The 23165-nt window shown below is 42.4% G+C and overlaps 1 protein-coding gene across 1 annotated transcript; it reads left to right on the forward strand.

The window, feature by feature from the left end:
* The first annotated feature begins 559 nt into the window (after window positions 1–559).
* Window positions 560–18568, forward strand: tm9sf4 (transmembrane 9 superfamily protein member 4). The gene is made up of 18 exons (XM_084479678.1): window positions 560–599; window positions 2109–2219; window positions 2334–2433; window positions 4617–4773; window positions 5857–6001; window positions 7191–7314; window positions 8447–8562; window positions 8642–8753; window positions 9107–9177; window positions 9255–9387; window positions 10015–10096; window positions 10187–10262; window positions 10421–10504; window positions 13050–13225; window positions 13317–13380; window positions 13563–13682; window positions 13933–14022; window positions 16574–18568. The coding sequence occupies exons 1-18, from the start codon at window positions 582–584 to the stop codon at window positions 16721–16723; spliced, it is 1929 nt and encodes a 642-aa protein (XP_084335804.1). The 5' UTR covers window positions 560–581; the 3' UTR covers window positions 16724–18568.
* The last annotated feature ends 4597 nt before the right edge of the window (window positions 18569–23165 follow it).

A 23165-nucleotide genomic window follows, 5' to 3' on the forward strand; every position in this document is an offset into this window, starting at 1 on the left:
ATATATATATATATATATATATATATATATATATATATATATATATATATATATATATATATTCTATATCTATATCTATATCCTCATGTAGAGCTCATTTCCTCTACAGCTCTAACCACAGCTCTAACTTCGTACGGCCTCCTATTCCTTCCTATTAGACATTCTATCGTAGCAGTCATTCACTTTCAGATTCACTTTCGTGTGGTTGCAGTGTAAGTTTCCTGGTAAGGGCGAGCTCCACCAATCAGAGACGTCGTGTCAGCCTTCAGGATTTATGGGTAGTGTAGTGGTTTCAATGACAATGTGAATAAAACGTGGTTTTCTAAAAAACTAGATGTTGCCCCGATTAACTTGTGAGTTCTACAGGAGAAAAAAACATCGATTCACAATATAACGGCGCGTGGTACGTATCATTTGGATGGTTACGACATTAAGGCTATTAATCAAAATCTCTATGATGAAAATGAATGGGATTTTTACTTCCGGAACCACACTGTTGCGCTCTATAGCGATTGGTCAATAATGACCCGTTCACACGCAATGTATTTCCTCTGACGTCATCAGTGACACGTATATTCAAGATGGCGGCCGTGGCTTGGGTAAGAGAAAAAGCCATTTATCTTTCTACTAACCCGTATTCACTCGGCCCGTTCCTCTCCTCCAGCAGGTGTGCCGCCGGGCCGCGGTCAGCCCGGGGTACCGGCCTGGTGTGTGACACCAAGGCCGGCGCTCCGGGCCTCGGCGGGGACCGAGCTGGCTTCTGTTGACGGAGGGGCTAGCTCCACCGAGCTAACCTTTACCTGCATTACAAAAAACTATCGGTTCGATGCTCATTTTGACATCCTAACACACATCGTCATTGCATCAGTAACGCTAACCTCGGTCCGGAGTCCTTCGCTTTGGTTCGGGTCGCTTGCATCACTTCAGAACGACCGACGAGCTACGGACTGAACACACCGAGGGGACAGGGCGATCTGGAGGGTCCTTCAGCTGAGATATACACACACTGCTGATCGAGATACTGAGATATACACACACACTGCTGATCGAGATACTGAGATATACACACACTGCTGATCGAGATACTGAGATATACACACACACACTGCTGATCGAGATACTGAGATATACACACTGCTGATCGAGATACTGAGATATACACACACACACACACTGCTGATCGAGATACTGAGATATACACACTGCTGATCGAGATACTGAGATATACACACTGCTGATCGAGATACTGAGATATACACATATACACACACTGCTCATCGAGACACTGCTGATCGAGATACTGAGATATACACACACACACTGCTCATCGAGATACTGAGATATACACACACTGCTCATCGAGATACTGAGATATACACACACTGCTCATCGAGATACTGAGATATACACATATACACACACACGCGCACACACACTGCTCATCGAGATACTTATTTACACACATGTATATTCTATACTGCTGGACATGTGTCCCGCAGCCTCACCTCGACGCAGACAGCCCTGCTCTGAATTCTGCATTCCTTCACTTCTACTACGAGCACAAGGCAGCAGTACTTTCACAGTCACTTTTATTACAACTTATTGTACAAAAGAGAACAATTCTTAGGCTTGGTTCCTCAAAAGCCACATAGCAGCATCACAATAATGAATAATAATAAAATAAAGTAAGTAATAAGAGAAACGAAGACAGTGGTAATAAGTAAGTAATCATAAATAACAAGGTATAGTAAAGTGTTGAAGTGGTACTGGTTCCTATTTGCTTTATATGGATTGTAGTGAAAAAGGGTCGGCAGCAAAGTTCCCAAACTTGCAGGTCGATGGTGTTCAATGTTTCTTTTATTCATTTTCTGTGTAACTGTCAATGTTATGCTTCTAAATGTTTACAAGACGGGAAACATGTCAGGGTTGTATATTAAAACAATTGCTTTGCCTGCCGATTTTTCCACTGACCTGTAAAAAGACAGGTATGATTTTCTTATCTTATCTCTTATCTCTCTTCTGATGCTGATGCAGTCAGCATTGGACAGTGATACTTGTACACAAGAGGTTGAGGTTAATCGATATGGGTTATTTGTTTTGTGGTGCAGGAGACGGGGTGGGCCCTGGTCCTCGTGTCGGCCTTCCACGTCGTCTGCCCGTTCTATGTTCCTGGAGTCGCTCCACAGGACTTCCGTGATAATGAGCCAGTGGATATAAAGGTAAATCGGAACGCTGCATTTCATTCTCACAGGACGTTTCTTTCCCAACTCACGATACAATTCTCCAAATGAGAATTGCACCAACTGATATTTATTGATTTCTCTTGTTTTCAGGCAGTAAAGCTGACGAGCTCCCGCACCCAGCTTCCTTATGAGTACTACTCACTGCCTTACTGTAAGCCAGAGGCCGTTCTCTACAAGGCAGAGAACCTTGGTAAGCAGCCTGCCATCATTGCATAAAGCATCAGTCATGACATAAGTGTACTATTTTGTGAAATCCATTGGACCTCTTGTGTGAAACAGAATACAGATGAGATGTTCAGGGTGGTGTCGGGCCGGTGCCCCCATACTCTGTTCCAGCCACCGTACATTTAACAACAGGGAGGCAGACATTAAGTTGTCTGTTTTTCACATTTTAATTTCTGAAAGGTACCAATTGGTTAAAACTAGGGCTGTCAAATGATTACATTTTTTTTTAATAACGATTAGTTGCATAGGATTGGTGAGTTAACTCATGATTAATCACATTTTTTAAATTCTAGTTTAAATCCACTCCAATTGAAGTTAAATGAGATTATCTAATGGAATGACACATAAACTAGACCCAAGTGATCTTGAGGGAGTTTTTACTCACTCAGTGTGGGTTGAATATGAAACCAACAGTTACTACAAGTGTAGTTCAATTCAAATAAGTAGCACCACAGATTTGGGAATTGCGCTAATTTTAACCACCCTAGTTAAAACACATTTGTTCATTTTAACCACCCTAGTTAAAACACATTTGTTCATTTTAACCACCCTAGTTAAAACACATTTGTTCATTTTAACCACCCTAGTTAAAACACATTTGTTCATTTTAACCACCCTAGTTAAAACACATTTGTTCATTTTAACCACCCTAGTTAAAACACATTTGTTCATTTTAACCACCCTAGTTAAAACACATTTGTTCATTTTAACCAGCCTAGTTAAAACACATTTGTTCATTTTAACCACCCTAGTTAAAACACATTTGTTCATTTTAACCACCCTAGTTAAAACACATTTGTTCATTTTAACCACCCTAGTTAAAACACATTTGTTCATTTTAACCACCCTAGTTAAAACACATTTGTTCATTTTAACCACCCTAGTTAAAACACATTTGTTCATTTTAACCACCCTAGTTAAAACACATTTGTTCATTTTAACCAACCTAGTTAAAACACATTTGTTCATTTTAACCACCCTAGTTAAAACACATTTGTTCATTTTAACCACCCTAGTTAAAACACATTTGTTCATTTTAACCACCCTAGTTAAAACACATTTGTTCATTTTAACCACCCTAGTTAAAACACATTTGTTCATTTTAACCAACCTAGTTAAAACACATTTGTCTTGAAATACGCTTCAAAAAGCAGAAGTGAAATATCACGAGTTGTTGTGGAGGAAGAGTGACTCGTATGGCAGGGCTTTAACATAACATGGTGGAACAGAGGCTGCTCCTGTAGTAGAAAGGACAACACACATCCGTGTACTGGATGGTCGGTCTTGTTCTGTGTTTAACGGATGGTGCTAATGTGTGATAGAGGTCATAGTGCGGCTTTCACTGGAAACCCAGGTTCCAGTGAGACACACTGCGTAGACACGTACATTGTATGGCTGTTGGAATGGATTTTGGGAATAGACTATAAATGAAGTAGTAAAGAAAAGTACGGTGTAATTACTATTCAAATGTGTTGTTTTTTTATAAATGTGTTGGCTTACGTGAGCAAATCTTGCCCTTCTCGCCCTGGGCCACCCGCATGTAAAAAGAAGATGCTTTTGTTACATCACACAAGTTATACAAGTTTTCACACATGTTGCAAACTATTTACAGCCGCAATGCAAATACTAAAGGCACATTCCTATAAACACACCAGTGAAAAGATGGACTAGATGGAATGCTCACTATACTATAGTGCCTAGTGAAGACACACTGCTGTTCCACCCTGTCACCAGCATATCCTTTCTATTTAGAGGATTCTATCATACTGGAGTTTGACTTTTTCATCAAAGTGTAAAATAATGTAGCAAATGGCTGTTGGGCGATGTGGTGGATTATGATCAATTGTTGTGTTTCCTGATGGTTTGTCCTGGACTTTATTGAGTTTTTATTGTATTTGATGTCTTTCCATTTGTGTAAGGCATTGGTTTGATACAATTTAATAAATCAAATCAAAATCCAATTGTTTAAAAAAAAATCTTTTTTAAATAAAATAAAATAATAAAAACTGCTGTACCGAAAAACATAATGAACCTGTGACTTAAAAACCGAGGTACGTACCGAATCGTGACTTTAGTGTATGGTTCCACCCCTAGTGAGCACATTCTTATTGATTATCATCATGGTTTGTCTTTGTGCCCTGTGTCTAGGCGAGGTGCTGCGGGGGGACCGCATCGTCAACACGCTGTACAGCGTGGCCATGAATCAGAACAAGAAATGTGAGGTGGTGTGTGACAAGAAGAAGCTCAGTGTGGAGGAGAGCAAGCTGGTGGCTGAGAGGATCCAGGAGGAGTACTATGTCCACCTGTGAGTCAACCGCCAGTGTGGTGGCAACACTTATGGTTCTTATTATTAGGTCTATCTGTGGATACCTGTTGTTATTAGTGTGGTTGAAAAGCTAGCCAAATTATTAGGTGCCAAGCACGAAGTGCGAGGCAACCTATTGTAATTCTCGATGTTTTTATTATTCTGCCACGTTTGTATTGCACATCCTACACCGATCGCACGCTTTTTATGAAACTTACTAGACGTGTAGAGGTTGACCCAAGATTAGCACACAGCAAATATTACACTGATTGGCGCAAAGGTGGCGCTATACCAACTGCCCAAAAATGCAAACTTTGCACAAACATATCTCGTAACCGGTTTGACCTACACTCATGAAACTTTGCTCACACATGCATATCCACATGCTGAACAAATATGCCTCAAGAACCTATGACTTCCGGTTCCCAGATCTGCCATTTTGAATTTAGTTAAAAACAGTAAATTGCCTAACGATCCCAGGTTTTTTGACTTTGACAAAAATCCTTTAGCCCATGTCATCTATGGACCATTATCTTCAATCTAACATAAAGATTAGTCTGTACATTTAAGTTTAAAGCACCCATGAGCCAGTGAGTTCTAAAACGGGCGTGGTTTAAACCGCGAAAATAGTTAATTGCTCATATCAACATCAAGTTGGATTCCTATGATGTTGACCCCAATACAAAAGTTGTTCATAATCAAATTCTGAACAAGATAAACTCAACATATTTTCAAATAGGGTGTGGCATCGAAATGGGCGTGGCCTGTCACTAAAATCGCCACAGTTCATAGACGCAAACGCAATATTGCGCACACAACGAATTGGCTCACGCCACCATTCGCATGTTCTTCAGAAATGCACATGCGGCAATATGTCTAGTTTCCAATGGCGTTCTTTTGAACGGTAAAATTGGTTTCTCTCAAAGCAAAACAAAATCAATCCTTAGTCAATAGTATTTTCAGTATTTTCTCCGCTCTACCAGAATTATCCGTTCAGAGTCTGTTCCTAGGAAGTGCTCCTTTGCCTGCATGTTCTTCATTCTGATGTGGACCCACTACTCCTGGCCTTGCTTTGGGCTCTAGGATAGCAGACAACCTGCCGGTGGCCACACGGCTGGAGTTCTACCCCAACAGAGAGGCTGGGACAGAGGAGGAACAGCGTAAGGACGTGGTGAAGGACATCCAGTACGAACACGGCTACAGGCTGGGCTTCACTGACAACAACAAGGTGCCATTGTTAGGCCGCAGCTCTCGGTCACTGCAACCCCTAAACCAAATACATATCATATGTGGTGTAGGGGACAGGTTCTATAGGGGCCCGGTTCTATAAGGGACAGGTTCTATAAGGGACAGGTTCTATAAGGGACAGGTTCTATAAGGGACAGGTTCTATAAGGGACAGGTTCTATAAGGGACAGGTTCTATAGGGGCTCGGTTCTATAAGGGACAGGTTCTATAGGGGACAGGTTCTATAAGGGACAGGTTCTATAAGGGACAGGTTCTATAGGGGCCCGGTTCTATAAGGGACAGGTTCTATAAGGGACAGGTTCTATAAGGGACAGGTTCTATAAGGGACAGGTTCTATAGGGGACAGGTTCTATAAGGGACAGGTTCTATAAGGGACAGGTTCTATAGGGGCCCGGTTCTATAAGGGACAGGTTCTATAAGGGACAGGTTCTATAAGGGACAGGTTCTATAAGGGACAGGTTCTATAGGGGCCCGGTTCTATAAGGGACAGGTTCTATAGGGACAGGTTCTATAGGGGACAGGTTCTATAGGGGACAGGTTCTATAAGGGACAGGTTCTATAGGGGACAGGTTCTATAGGGGACAGGTTCTATAAGGGACAGGTTCTATAGGGGACAGGTTCTATAGGGGACAGGTTCTATAGGGGCTCGGTTCTATAGGGGACAGGTTCTATAAGGGACAGGTTCTATAAGGGACAGGTTCTATAGGGGACAGGTTCTATAAGGGACAGGTTCTATAGGGGACAGGTTCTATAGGGGACAGGTTCTATAGGGGACAGGTTCTATAAGGGACAGGTTCTATAGGGGACAGGTTCTATAGGGGACAGGTTCTATAAGGGACAGGTTCTATAAGGGACAGGTTCTATAGGGGACAGGTTCTATAGGGGCCCGGTTCCAAATTTCTCAACATCTTTAAATCTATCTCGAGAGACTGGTCATGTCATTAAGATCAAATCACTGTTGCACAAACATACATAGATTGCTTGATAAATGTATTGAATTCAATGTAATTGCCTGACAATGGCTTTAGACTAAATGAAGAACAATTGGATGGCCTCACTCGTTGGCTTCACTTGTCATGTGGTTGTTGGCGGTGAAATGCGTGGCTACATCTAATATCGGAACATTGAATTAACGTCATGTGTTAAAAGTTTCCCCCTTCTCTATTCCAGTTCTACCTGCACAACCACCTGTCCTTTGTGCTGTACTACCACCGCGAGAGGCTGGAGGAGGGCAACGACCACGACTACCGGGTGGTGCGTTTCGAGGTGGTGCCCCAGAGCGTCAAGGTGGAAGGTAGGCAGACTAGTCTTATTCTGTTTTATGGATCTACCACAACAAAAAACTGTGTTTGCGGCTGCAGATGGGGAAATGGCTGAAATCAAATGCTTTGAGTACCCATCCAAAAGTTCCTGTTTTAAGAAAATACTTAAAGTTCCTAAAGCTGTGTCCCAGGGGAGCTTGCCCCCCTAGTGGGCTGCAGGTCCAGCCTCCAGAGGCTCTAAGGGCCTGTGGGAACCACTGGGGTCAGGTTCACAATGTACATGGCTTCTCACGATATCTATCTGCTTCATCAACTTTATATGCATTGGTTTTGCATTGGATTTATTTGGAGATCTTGCCTAAAAGTACCTCTACTTAAACCTCTATCTTTGTTCTTCACTTTATTGACATCAAATATTGATTGAGGTACTTGTATGATGTGCTCTGACCCTAAAGTACTGGAGGGCTACCAACTGATATCGCACCAGGTGGTATTCAATCTAAAACATTACCTTTTCAGGCGGTAATACAATCTTTGTTCTAGCTTTCTTTACTCTAACCCAAGTAGAATGTACAGATGATCTCATTCTCAGCCAGGTAAAGCCCTGCCCTGGCCATGTTCAATGTGAACTCTGCCTAGTTACTCAGGATATGTTTACACCGTTTTGAATAAGAAATAAAGAACATGTGAAGTGGCTTGTGTTGGCTAGGTGAGCATATGTTTGTCTGCTGTCAACCTATTTGCTTGTTCTCAGTTCCAGCAGAGATGGGTAGAGGGGTCACATTTACTTCTACCGTCATTTTAAGAAATGTAATTTGATAACATATACAATAACTAAATTTTTTGCTTGGTTATACATACTTAACAGGCGAGATGAGTGTTTAGTGGAAAACCAATTTGGCAATCATTTTGGCATTAAAGATAGTGGATGGCTCCGTATGTGCTGCGGACATTAAGTGACAACATTTGGGTAGTCTTCTGAAAGACCCTTTAGTCCATTGAACACCATCCATTGAAATGTTAACAGATCTGATTGGGTGTATTGGAACAGTTGTGTAATGATGGCTGCTGTTCAGTCATCAGTGGTGGCCATGGCAACACATGGCAGCACCACTCCACCATAATGCGTAGCGCTAACGGAAGCACGCCTTTGTCTGCCTGTAGACCTGAAGGCTGTGGACAGAGCATGCACACTGCCAGAGGCCAGCGGCTCGGCACCGCAGGAGATCGACCCCAGCAGGGAGAACCAGGTCCTGTTCACCTACTCCGTGGACTGGAAGGTGAGTGCACCCTGGACCCCCACCGTGTTTCACATCTATGAATGTCAACCAATCCTCACTCACGTGTTCTCTGGAACAGGAGAGCCAGATTAAGTGGGCCTCGAGGTGGGACACCTACCTGACCATGAGTGATGTCCAGATCCACTGGTTCTCCATCGTCAACTCTGTGGTGGTCGTCTTCTTTCTGTCTGGTGCGTTGCTTCAAACGCATTGAAACACTGGTCATAGTATTTACAACCATACCCGTGTCCGCTGTTCTTAGTTTGGACTCTTGGTTTGCTCCATGACAACACTGCTTTATGTGCGTTGTTGTTTTGGGGAACAGTATTGAATGTGTTCCATTAAGAAAATAAGGAAAAGCCTGTAAACGCAGCTTACAGAGTTCAGTGTGGACTCTGACTGTCAATACGTTTAAATGTAAAGGAAGACTTTTAGGAACGTAGAATGAATGAAATGTCACTTTTACAAAGGAAAACTAATGGGTGGGATTAGGGCTCAATGGTTAGTGAATATGAGTTGAAGCTCTGTGCCCGGTCTCCACCAGGCATCCTGAGCATGATCATCATCAGGACCTTGAGGAAGGATATCGCCAACTACAACCGGGAGGACGACATTGTAAGAACACAATCACAGCACGCTGTTTGAGACAGGAGCAGGACCACGTGAGCACACGGATCTGTTTGTTCCTCCAGGAGGACACCATGGAGGAGTCTGGCTGGAAGAACGTCCACGGAGACGTCTTCCGCCCGCCGCAGTTCCCCATGATCCTCAGCTCGCTGCTGGGCTCCGGCATCCAGCTGTTCTGCATGTTCCTCATCGTCATCTGTGAGTCCCTCAGATGAGTAGAACCAGCTTATGTTGGATTCACTGATGGTCGTGAGAATTCAATCTATTATACATTGCATTGATGGCTTGTATTAGAAATCTGAACAAACGTGACCCAGTTGTGGTGCCGTGTTATTATTGTATCTGACTAGTCATACAACCAGTCAGGCTTATAGATCCTGTTCAATGGGTATATTTCATGGTTTTTTATTTTTTATAGTGTTCAAGGCATCAACATCGGTGCACAAAAATAAACGATTGAATACTATTGATATTTTCTCATATGAAAATGTTAGTCAGGCTAAATCTATATCTGTAGTCTATAGTCTGTTGGGCAGATAAGCTGCTTATAAAAACCCAGTTAAACAGTTTCTATATTCTAAGAAAACAAAACTAAATAACATTATTCACTGTGATGTATGCTTAAGGTAACTTATTGTGGTAGCGCCAATTGATAAAAGTAACCACTCCATGCTACCATAAGCTACGATCTAAACGTGTGTGTGTGTGTGTGTGTGTGTGTGTGTGTGTGTGTGTGTGTGTGTGTGTGTGTGTGTGTGTGTGTGTGTGTGTGTGTGTGTGTGTGTGTGTGTGTGTGTGTGTGTGTGTGTGTGTGTGTGTGTCCAGTCGTGGCCATGTTGGGGATGTTGTCTCCGTCCAGCCGAGGAGCTCTGATGACCACTTCCTGCTTCCTCTTCATGTTCATGGGGTAGGTGCCAGGCTCCGTGTGGTTCCAGGACGGTGCCCCTTGTAGTCGTTGGTTGTGTGTGTAACCGCTGTGCTGCTTGTGGTCCTGCAGCGTGTTCGGGGGCTACTTTGCTGGGAGGCTGTATCGCACACTTAAAGGCCATCGCTGGAAGAAAGGAGCGTTCTGTGTAAGCCTTTTCCTGCTCAAATATGTAATGTTCAGTCCACTCTAATGTCTAACTATCTCACTCCTGGTGATAGTAGAATCCACACAATAGATTTTCAATGCAAACCCAACAGTATTGTTACTTGAGTGTCTTGAGTGTCTTTGTTTTGTCCCTGGCAGACGGCCACGCTGTACCCAGCAGTCGTCTTTGGAATCTGTTTCGTCCTCAACTGTTTCATCTGGGGTGAACACTCCTCTGGAGCGGTGAGCACTCTCACACTCACCCCTTCACCGTTCTGTCATCCAGGAACTCGTCATGCCTTAAAGACTGCATAAGAAAGATTCAAATACAGGTTCTGTATTATTGTCATCCTTGACTCATCTTGCAATGAGCCAATCAGTGAAGGCAGGGTGTTCAGAGAGATTCAGCAATACCCGTTCCAGTTCTGGGGTTTGGTCCAAACCGGTGCCGTGTACTCCTACTCGTAATCCTAAAACTACTCCCAACACAACCCCACAAGGTAGCACCTTACAGCAAAGTGCCGTTTCCCTCTGGCCATTGAGCAGGGCGGTGGAGAGCAGGTAGCAATGTGTGGTGTCGCTGTGTCACAGACTGTGTCACTGTGTCACAGACTGTCACTGTGTCACAGACTGTGTCACTGTGTCACTGTCACTGTGTCGCCGTGTCACTGTGTCACTGTCACTGTGTCACTGTCGCTGTGTCAGTGTCGCTGTGTCAGTGTCACTGTCGCTGTGTCGCACTGTCACTGTGTCACTGTGTCACTGTGTCACTGTCGCTATGTCACTGTCACTGTCACTGTCACTGTCGCTGTGTCATTGTCACTGTGTCAGTGTCACTGTGTCACTGTCACTGTGTCAGTGTCACTGTCGCTGTGTCGCACTGTCACTGTGTCACTGTGTCACTGTGTCACTGTCGCTATGTCACTGTCACTGTCACTGTCACTGTGTCATTGTCACTGTGTCACTGTCACTGTGTCACTGTGTCACTGTGTCACTGTCGCTATGTCACTGTCGCTGTGTCATTGTCACTGTGTCAGTGTCACTGTGTCACTGTCACTGTGTCATTGTCACTGTGTCACTGTCACTGTGTCACTGTGTCACTGTCGCTATGTCACTGTCACTGTGTCATTGTCACTGTGTCAGTGTCACTGTGTCACTGTCACTGTCACTGTGTCATTGTCACTGTGTCACTGTCACTGTGTCACTGTGTCACTGTCGCTATGTCACTGTCGCTGTGTCATTGTCACTGTGTCAGTGTCACTGTGTCACTGTCACTGTGTCATTGTCACTGTCACTGTGTCATTGTCACTGTGTCACTGTCACTGTGTCACTGTGTCACTGTCGCTATGTCACTGTCACTGTGTCATTGTCACTGTGTCAGTGTCACTGTGTCACTGTCACTGTGTCATTGTCACTGTGTCATTGTCACTGTGTCACTGTCGCTGTGTCACACTGTCACTGTGTCATTGTCACTGTCACTGTGTCATTGTCACTGTCACTGTCGCTGTGTCGTGGTGGTCGCTGGAGTCTGGGGGAGTCGAGTGTCAGGGTGTCGTGGCGGTCTGGAGTCGGTCACCGGGGTGTGTGCAGCGGGCAGCGTTCAAACACACACTTTCTGAAGCTGCCATGTTGAATATACACCTGAATGAATCTATTGTCACCGGCTAAGACCATTTTAAAGCTACAAGAAGCATTTGAAATTATTCAGCTCAATCTTAATTCTTTAAAGTAACTTAAATATTCAGTAATAAGGCTATGATTAAATAAGTGGGTCGGGCAGCAGGGCGGGTACATTATTTTAATATTAATACTTGCGGTCCGAGTTGGGGGTGCGGGTCGGTATATGTAATATATATAATATGTATAATATAATGGTGTTACTACCCGGGAACTAGACCAGATCCATGACCAGATCCATGAACAGGGAGGTGCAGAGGAGGAGCAGGGAGGTGCAGAGGAGCAGGGAGGTGCAGAGGAGCAGGGAGGTGCAGAGGAGCAGGGAGGTGCAGAGGAGCAGGGAGGGAGGTGCAGACCCGTCGCTGTTGTGGCCGACATATGACCATAAAAGGAGACCACCTTGCTTCCATGTTTAATATGAAGTAGCAGAGTACCACCTGTTGTTATTGTTAGGTATGGTGGTGGGTACCCCTACCTCACGCACTATAAATGTAATGGCCAATAAGGAAACCAAATCGTTGAGGGAGAGAACAGCTGACAGAACGTCTACTCTCCTATTGGCTGTCATGCTGTGTTCCAGATGCCTCATACACCACTTGCACCAGTGGCTAGTGGGGAAGTCTCCCAGCTTTCTTGAAGTATTTCACGGAGGAGCGCCCCCTTTTGGTCCCACTCGCTATTCTGAAAGCAGAGCGAGTTCAGTGAGGCGACCGTACGACTCAACAGAATGGCTGCGCCCGTAAAGAGATTTATTTCTTTGTATTTGTACCACGTTAGTCATTTTAATGTTGATTTTAAATGCTCTTACGCACTTGATTACATTGCTGCTTTATTCCGGTCACCAATGTATGCATTGGTGACCGTCTTGCTGCCGTCTTGACGTCACAAGAGCAACTGGCGCGGGTGGAACACACCATGTGGTGGACGGTGGCGTAACACACAGGCCCGTTGTCGCTGGGGGACACGTTTATGAATGGAACCAATCAGGGAGGGTTCTGCACCATCCTCTAATGGAGCACCCTGACCACCTCATCCCTCATCTGGTTATGGAGAGGAGTGTCATATTGTAGCAGATGAGACTGAAGAGGTTGATGGTGGTCCTGTCCCCCAGGTCCCCTTCACCACCATGCTGGCCCTGCTGTGCATGTGGTTCGGCATCTCCATGCCTCTGGTCTACCTGGGCTACTACTTCGGCTTCCGGAAGCAGCCCTATGATAACCCAGTGCGCACCAATCAGATCCCGCGGCAGGTGCCCGAGCAGCGCTGGTACATGAACAAGTTCGTGGGGTGAGTAGGCCTCCGGGCAACCATGGAAACCCAGAATGCATCTGTGACACAGCGGAACACTCTTTAACCCGACGGCCGTTTGTTTCACTAGGATCCTGATGGCCGGGATCCTCCCCTTTGGAGCCATGTTCATCGAGCTCTTCTTCATCTTCAGCGTGAGTTCATACTGTCTCGTGTGGCTACAGATTAACCTTCAGATGAACGGTTGGGGCAGATTAACCCAGCGTTGGCTGTTCTCTGATTAACATAAGCAGTTGGGAAGTCAATGTCAACTTAGTTTTTTTCCCATGTCAAGTGTGTGTAAATCACGTGTGTGTTTCTATGTGTTTGTCTGCAGGCCATCTGGGAGAACCAGTTCTACTACCTGTTTGGTTTTCTGTTCCTGGTGTTCATCATCCTGGTGGTGTCCTGCTCCCAGATCAGCATTGTGATGGTCTACTTTCAGCTCTGTGCAGAGGTACTGGAGAACATCAGACTTCTAGTAAAATGGGATACCCCGCATAACGTACGGGCCAGGTTACAGTCTGCAAGGTTCAATGCTGACGTCCCACAAAACCATGGATTGGTTGAGCATTGTGCAGGTGGTTGATTGTTCTGTTTGTTGCTGTCCAGCTCCAACAGGGAGATGGTTTGATGGTCAACAGTAAAGGCTTCCTCAGACCTGACCAGTTCATGTTCTGACTGCTTTGTATTCTCTGGCTGTGCAGGACTACCGCTGGTGGTGGAGAACGTTCCTGGTGTCTGGAGGCTCAGCTTTCTATGTCCTGGTGTATGCTGTCTTTTACTTCATCAACAAGGTACAACTCACCTGACTCATGTATCATCCTGGGGAGGGCTGAACTGGCTTGGGTCTGCACTAGGGATTCGAGAAAAAGCCCAAACTGTGATGGAACATGCAGATCTGAAGGTCTACTCCTGCTCCGCTTCTCTTTCATCTGTCAAAGTGTCAAAGTGGTGTGTTGAAATATTTCTACGATTGCTGGCAGGATATTTATCATCTTGACAATAAAAGCCCAGTTAGACATTTGACTGAAAGACATGAGTTTAAACTCAAACTGCGCCTTGCATTTGGAAGATGTATCTATGTATTTATCAAGTCACAAGTCAGTTCTCAATCAGAACGATAAGGCCATGTAGCCTAGAAGGCTGAGTCCGGTTACATTCTGGTAGAGGGGATTACATTGTTCAGTGGGCCATAATATGGATATAATATAATGATGTTGTATGAAATGCTTCACACACCAAGGCCTTAGACTCTCACAACACTGTGGCTTTATACATACGTGTAGGAATAGCCTAACCCTCAGTCCAACGCCAACATCTAAATCTACCCATGCTCATGCAGAGCTTCACACATAAGTCGCCGCTGGTGTGTCTTTGTCAGGACAAAAGAAACTCTGCTAAACTTTCACGAACGGTGAAGAGGACACTGGCAAAAACAGGACTTCACTCAGGTCTTCTTTTAGGAACTACCAAATGGCATATATTACTATGTTGATACAGGTACGCTCAAGACGTATTTGATTTCAGACATATTTATATTAGGGCTGGCAACGATTAAATGTTTTAATCGCGATTAATCGCCTAGTATTGGTGAGTTAACTCACGATTAATCACACTTTTAAAATTCTATTTTAAATCCGCTCCAATTGAAGTTAAATTAGATTATCAAATGGAATGACACACTATCATTCATACCAAATGTACTTAATAAGCAAAAACCAGACCAAGTGATCTTGAGGGAGTTTTATTGACAGTGTGGGTTGAATATAAACTTACGGAACACCACAGATTAGGGAATTATAAACAGGCAGTTAATTAGTACAATTGTAAACCAAGAGTTACTACAAGTGTAGTTAAATTCAAATAAGTAGCACCAGAGATTTGGGAATTGTAAACAGGCTGTCACTTACTGCAAGTGTAATTGAATGTAAAGTAAGTGGAACTAAAAACAAAAATTATTTCTGATATGAATGTTGACATTCTGTGGGCAAAATCTTTCAAAGTGAAAAAAAAAAACGATAACATGCGTTAATGCGTCAATTTGTTACCCTGGAAATCCAGAGTTCTCGCGAGAGCACAATGTGAATTTGCTCAGTGAGTCACTCTGGGAACGAGCAATCGTGTTAAAATAAGATTGTGTTAACGTGTAATTAAGGTGTTAACTTGCCCTGGCCTAATTTATATGTCTGATTATATGTACACACACAATTATATCTGCAACTAGGAATTTGGTTTTGACGTTCAATATTTGTCATTTTTTGCTTTCTAATCAATAGCTCATTGAGAGATTTATTTTTGATAAATCTTGTTTACAAGATACATAGATACATATGACAATTCTTCACACGTCTCTCCAGAAATTAAATTCAATGAGCAATTTAAGACATTTTAGTAGGAGACATTTAGTTGTAGGCCTACTTACTATACTGTAAGCTATATAATGTATAGAGACAGGAGCGTCTCACACTGGGCTGTCTGTGACTTCTGGCCGGGAGTCTCCTTTGTCTCGTGGTTTGGGCTGGCGTAGAGCCATCGTAGAGCCTTTGGGTTTGGATGTTGGACGTTGACAGCGTCATGTAAGAACTCCACTAAACGGCCAACAAACCAAAGGGCTGTACTCTGACTATTTGATTAAATGCTCTGTTTGGGAGCTTTCTCAACATAGTATAAAATGTATTTACATAATATATTATTCTATAATATCTTCTCATATTTTGGATGAAACCTTTCGGGTACTTTTACTTGAGTACTTGTTTGCTGCAGCACATGTCTGCACCCTGATCTGCACTAAAGTGTGCTGTACGTCTGAGTGGTAGGGAACTAAACAAAGGGTCTTTTTATTTATTTAATATTTGCTTGGAATGTGTAGTTAAAATTCAAAATACCATTTCACATGAGGGATGACTATTGTTGGACAGAGAGTAGGAGTTTTAAATATTATAATATTGTAATATAATACCTGTACAAGACTTTCACAAATAACAGTGTATATATTTGATGTATTTTAGACCTCTAAACTATAAATGTTTTTTCAAATGAGGGGTTTTGAGGAGATTGCTGGTATTACAGATTATTTAGAGTGCTTCATATAAACGGGTCCCGACCACTGAAAGGCTGCGTGCCGAGCACTTCTACATCCTGCCTGTCCTCCCTAGTTTGCACCTCTGCCTTGAGTCGTGTTGAGTGAAGGTAATCCCAGTATAGACGCCCTGACTGCGACCAGTCAGCTGGGATTGGTCTGTGCAGTCAATTTCAAACCCATTGTCCATCAGAAAAGTCTTCCTTTAAGTGCTCTGTGTATGTAGTGTGTTGTTGAAGCCTGACGTAGCGTGTGTGTGGTTCCAGCTGGACATCGTGGAGTTCATCCCCTCTCTGCTGTACTTCGGCTACACGGCGCTGATGGTGCTGTCCTTCTGGCTGCTCACCGGCACCATCGGCTTCTACGCCGCCTACATGTTCATCAGGAAGATCTACGCCGCCGTCAAGATTGACTGACATGCTTTTCTTTTTTTGGAGGAGTTATTTTTTGCCACATTTTTTTTAAATATATATTTTATTCATGTCTAGCAAGCACTGACTTGTGTGACCGTTTGTGTGTGCACGCGCGTGTGTGTGTGTGAGAGGGACAGCCACGGTGGGAGTTTACGGTGTGGACAGCTTCACTCACCGGCCTGAAGGAGGAGACGACTGAAACCAGAAGCTGGCACACACACGGCCCCTCGCCGTCTTCTACCCCTCTGCTTCCTGGGACCGACGCTTTCTTCTGGTTTAGGACGTGTGCGTCGCTGTTTGAACCTTGCACACCAGAGATGGGCCAAAATGTTGTCTGTAATTCTTTGATCATTTTTTGGACTTTTTTTATGAGCTGTATCAGTTGGGCAGGTCTATGTTATCCTTATTTTTTAACAAAAGTGTTGGTCTATGAATGAAAATAATTCTATTAATATTATAGTGGCTTTACTCTTTCTTTTCTCTTCTCTTGTGAAAAAGGACTTTGTGTTGACGTTAGTTTTGTACGATCAGAGGTGGTGTTGGGACTGGGGATAACGGCGCTGGGGTTGATTTGGTAGAGCCAGAAAGGCTTGATAATTCTGTATGAAACGTGGGCGGTATTAAAGGGTTGGTTTTGTATTTGTCCACGTGTGCCCATTTTCATTTTCACACGGCCCAGATCATATGCTTTCTTTTTCCAAAAGATGTTGGCTAGTTCTGGCGATTGGGGGCGTTAGTCTCAGCGCCGCTGGACAGACTGCAGACGTGTTGAAGTTACATGACCAATCAGAGCCACAGTTCTCATTATGCTGCTGCCGTTAATGGAAACATTGAAATACGATGCAAAGTGAGGACTACCATGTATGTGTAATTATATAAAAGATCAGAATGTGGACCTTTATGATAAAATGACACTTGAATGGATCCCCGTCTGAACGCTGTGGTCTTGCTTTTTTTCTGACACATGACTACAAAGAATTCACATTTTTGTTGTGTATATGGTGCAGAAAACGGGAATCTAAACTAGCTTTGTAGCAGTGCTAATGCCTTGCCAACTATGCATATACGGACAGGGAAATGCCTTCATTTGGCTGCTCGCACGGATAATAAACATTTATTCCAAACATCCTGTAAAATCCCAGTTGACCTAAACATGTGGAATAGGATTATTCTGATCATGGCTTCGATGTTTCACTGGTTCTCATCTCGTGATGCGTTTCAATCATGAACTGATCAGCTTTATCTTCTTGCAACGAAGTTCTGCCCCTTCTGCAAACCACTAACTGGCATTCAGCCTTAAAACAACACAACTATGAGGTTGAGTTGCAACAGCTCCTGACGAAGAACAATATCTGACCGTACATACTGGCATTTCTTGGAAAATCGGTACATCTTCCAAACCATCCAGTTGGCACTGGTTGTGCTTGGTTTTGGCTCTGGGTCGTGTCTGATCTAGGGAGGATGTTTAGGAGGTCGGCCGTGTGGAAAGTGACAGGCCCTTTGGCACTTGCATGACATTCCGAGAGTTTGCAGCCTATTATACACTCATGACACTTCTGTAACGTGTGTGTGAGATGCGATGCAAGTGCCAAACACTTGCTATATATATACACATATATATGTGCAAATAAATACATACATTTCTAGGGAAACGGGATAAATGGCTGTTCTGATGAAGTTGATGTACTCAATGCAGTTCTTACTCCATTCAATCAATATTCTCTAACACAAAGTACTGTCACAAAACTTTCCTTGAGGTTGATCCACTTTATTCTTCATTGTTATACTTTCTGAATGCATAACAACGTTGACTTTGAATTCATGAATAAACGACTTTAATTTAGTGTTCCCTGGGCTTTTAATTGTGAAAACACAACCTAATTTGTTAGTGAACAAGCTTTACATTTAGTTTTAATCATATGTAAACCTTGTTTCGTTTGCTTATGCACGAGTATCTGTATGATGTGACCTAAAAGAGGAGAACGGGCTGAAGCCATAGAGTGGATAAGGATTACCTTCTGATCATAATATACCAGCTTAAAAGACCGTCGAGGGGAACATGACCAAATCCAGATGCTTTATGAAGATGTCTTAATATTACTGCTTTTGTCTTCAACTTGGAGATTTATGATTGAAACAGATTTAAATGTAAATATAATTGTTACATGATTCAAACACACTTTCCGAGGTAGTTAATTTGAGATTTTTGTAAATGACTGCATCTGATAACGATAATAACTTTAAACCAGCTTAAACATTTGAATTATTGTTATTATTGTATAAATGTCGTTCACATTTTAATGTGTATATCATTACAGAATCTTTTAATCAAGTTCTGTATTCATCCTCATACATCAGAATTATAATTTATTAGTCTATTTTATTTTATTTATTTTATATTTAATCTATACAAATATTACATAACCTTCAAATAAACTACTTTGGGGCTTGTTCATACCCTTCATACCCATCTTGTAGTAGTAGATTAATAGATGGAAATGACTCGTTTTGTGACTCCACCAATAAAGTTTTGTATCCCAGAAAGGCTTTTATACAATAGTTTCTGTAAAGAAAAATGCATCTATTCTGTTTGGCTTGAGAGCTGTGGCTTCCTGAGCACTGCACAAATGGCTCCTCTACGGCCCGTTGAAACACCTGTCTAACACCTGTCTAAAGAAACACCTGTCTAACACCTGTCTAAAGAAACACCTGTCTAACACCTGTCTAACACCTGTCTAAAGAAACACCTGTCTAAAGAAACACCTGTCTAACACCTGTCTAAAGAAACACCTGTCTAAAGAAACACCTGTCTAACACCTGTCTAACACCTGTCTAAAGAAACACCTGTCTAAAGAAACACCTGTCTAACACCTGTCTAACACCTGTCTAAAGAAACACCTGTCTAAAGAAACACCTGTCTAACACCTGTCTAACACCTGTCTAAAGAAACACCTGTCTAACACCTGTCTAAAGAAACACCTGTCTAAAGAAACACCTGTCTAACACCTGTAAAGAAACACCTGTCTAACACCTGTCTAAAGAAACACCTGTCTAACGCCTGTAAAGAAACACCTGTCTAACACCTGTCTAAAGAAACACCTGTCTAACACCTGTAAAGAAACACCTGTCTAACACCTGTAAAGAAACACCTGTCTAACACCTGTCTAAAGAAACACCTGTCTAACACCTGTAAAGAAACACCTGTCTAACACCTGTAAAGAAACACCTGTCTAACACCTGTAAAGAAACACCTGTCTAACACCTGTCTAAAGAAACACCTGTCTAACACCTGTCTAAAGAAACACCTGTCTAACACCTGTCTAACACCTGTCTAACACCTGTCTAAGAACCAGACTGAGGAAACACCTGTCTAAGAACCAGACTGGAAACACCTGTCTAACACCTGTCTAAAGACACACCTGTCTAAGAACGAGTTGGGGATACCTGCATACACTTATTATGTTGCACATAGAAATGCCTTGTTTAGAAAACCAGTCTTTTTAAATTGTGATTTGAAAAGAATTTCAAAAATGAACTATCTTCCTGTTACTCCACTACCACACTTCCCTTGTACTTTCATTTTTGTTCATACCAATAGTATGTACACATAAACAAAGATATTGCCATAGCTGTTTGTACCTGTGTGAATTGAGGAGGATAAGAATAAGAACCAGGCCATGAGGCAACACCTGGTTTACGTGTTTGAGCTTGTCAGCATGCAGCCTAGCTGATGTAGGTACAGGCTATTTAGTTCTATAATTAGGTCCATTTTTGAAACGTGCATGTAGGCTAACTGTGGTTGTGGTTAAGGCATTTAGGCCATGACATAACCCAGTAGTCAGTTTGTAGTTCTTTTGGATGCAGGCCTTCCGTTTGAGAATGTCGAACTGCGCCCAATAACAATTGGTACTTGGAAAAATCTGTGGTCACAAATGACGATCACATCTAACAGACACAATGATGAGTTAAATCATTCTGTTATTGTATTAAAACATTCATACGACCTGCTATCAGGCCTTATGTTTATTATCTTGCTATACATTTATATATAGCCAGTCTTCAAAAAATGCTATCGTAATGCAGTTTTTATAACACAAGCAAATTATTAAACCACTGGTTTGTCTTTTAATCATTTCCACATAACACATGACAAGTCAAAGATACATGGTACTGTACGTCAATAGTTCTGTTGTGTTCATCATCTCTTTGGATCAACCAATACACAAACATTGCAGCAACTGATTGCATGTGAGATATGTAATTTAAAAAGTATATCATTTATATAATTCTCCCTGTAGTTGATAAGCTCCATGCTATACAAAATAGTGTAAGTGAAAAGATGTAAAGATTCTATTTTCCATTCTTTCGCCTTTTTTTTGCAAAGCTGGCTGTAATAGTAAAAATAAAACAGGCTATGTCGCTAAAACGAGATACACAAAGAGTTCGGAATGCAAGACTTACTTTAAGCTAGAAATATATACCACTACATGTGGATGTGGTCTGTACCAGACGGCATCCAGTTTCTCACTAAAAGCAAAAAAAAAAGAAACAAAAAGATTAATAAAATCCAATCTGGTTTTTTTTTTTCTGTCAGTCTTAATACCATAATGAATAAATTCCCTTAGAAATATGTTCTGCACCTACTAGACAACCAGGGAGGGGAGGATAAGTGCATCCCAGCAGGTTTAGAGGAGGTCAGGGGGCTGCAGCCAGGCCTGGGGCAGCAGCAGGAGTCAGGGCCACCACAATGCTCTGTACCGTGTCAACCCACATGGTCGTTCATGTTTGCCGGCAAACCACAGTTTAAAGAATAATCTAAGAACTTGAGATGGCTGTGGCTCTCCGGCTGGTTTCGTCCTCTGTCTCACATGTTTCACTTTTTCTAACCTCATCATGACTACCTTTACTCTGTGTTTACTTGAGCCACAATGATCACATGACACCAAATCAAAGGAGCACAGATTTAGAAAACCTTCCAAGCATCTGCTGGAGATAGTCCTTGGTGTGATTGTGGCCAGTCCTCACCTAGAGAAAGGCAGACAGCTCTCTGGGCACAAGTGCAGGAAATAAGTGCCATGTTTTGGGGTTGGCCCCTGACTCCGGAGTTAGGGGTGGGCGGGTTTGGGACATTGACGCTGGCTGAGAGTTGACTAAAAGAACCACCGTGAAGTGGGTCAAGGTCTGCCTCAGGCCCTGGCTACATCATTTTAGAAGAAATATTTTCTACAAACAAAATAAAAGTTGGTAACACCCCTAGAAAAAAAATATTTGAAAGGGTGGGGGTCATATGTAGAGGGATATTAGTGGATATAAATCTAAAAAAATACTGTTATTTATTTGGAGGAGAAAATACATAAAATTGGATCAAATCTACACATCAAACTAATGGCACATACATATACAGGATCAATACACACAATACATAAACATAGAAGCGGAACATTTTAAAGAAAAAAAAATACTCTTTTTTTTTTTAAGGTTGAAAGTGCTAGATTCAGATTAGCCCACACTAACCCAGGGAGGGCAACACAATACCTGCCAATCGCTTTTTAGTTATTTTACAAAGAAATAGAGATAAATGTTTACTTTGATTGCTTCAGATTTGTCTGAAGCCAGAAATTATTTTTTTAAACTTAGAAGAAATTAATTGTAAATTGATAACTTTGGTAATTCAGAAGAAATATGTTGACATCAGTTGTTATCCAAATGTATTTCCAGGGGAAGACCAATACGTTTAAAACAAGTGTAATTTTGCTATTTCAATATAATGATATAGCATAATATTGTATTGATATGGATATAGAATGTCATACACTTGGTAAATACTAGAAATACAAATCTATGTTTCTAATAGAATAGAGGGTCCTGAATGGTAATGCTGAAAGTGTTTCCTGACACTGTGTTAGTCGCCCCGTTATGTCATCATGGACATTGTTTCCTACAGTCATAGCAAAGCGTCTTCTAAAAAGCAATTGGTGTGCAATAGTGTTGTTTTTTCTCCCCAGGTTTTGGTGAGAAAAAAATGTTAACAAATAAATGAGGTGATGTGTTGCGTTGTTTTTCTCGAGGTCCTGTTTTTTTTACAAACAGAAGATAATATATCATATGACAACAAAATAGGACAACAGCCAATACTGCCAGCCACTCCTGTCATGTGTTCCCAGCACTTTGAATGTCAAAGCATGGACACGCTTCTCTTACTAGACATCACTGGCATCGATCTGACCCTGCTCCTTTGACTCGAGAAGCAGCTCAGAGGAAACAGGGGTATCAGAGCAGTGCAGGGTGTGTGAAACAACTGATCTGTCAATCTGTGCACCTTCGTATCTCACTGCACATCACACCATGTGTCCGGGCATGCTAGTGGTCGACAGTTGATTCATCAGCAACTGGAGCTCAAAGCAGCAGTTCAATTTATTTTTGTTCTGTATTTTTTATCGTCCTT

This window comes from Micromesistius poutassou, assembly GCF_964030765.1.
Source record: "Micromesistius poutassou genome assembly, chromosome: 15".
Lineage (NCBI taxonomy): Eukaryota > Metazoa > Chordata > Actinopteri > Gadiformes > Gadidae > Micromesistius > Micromesistius poutassou.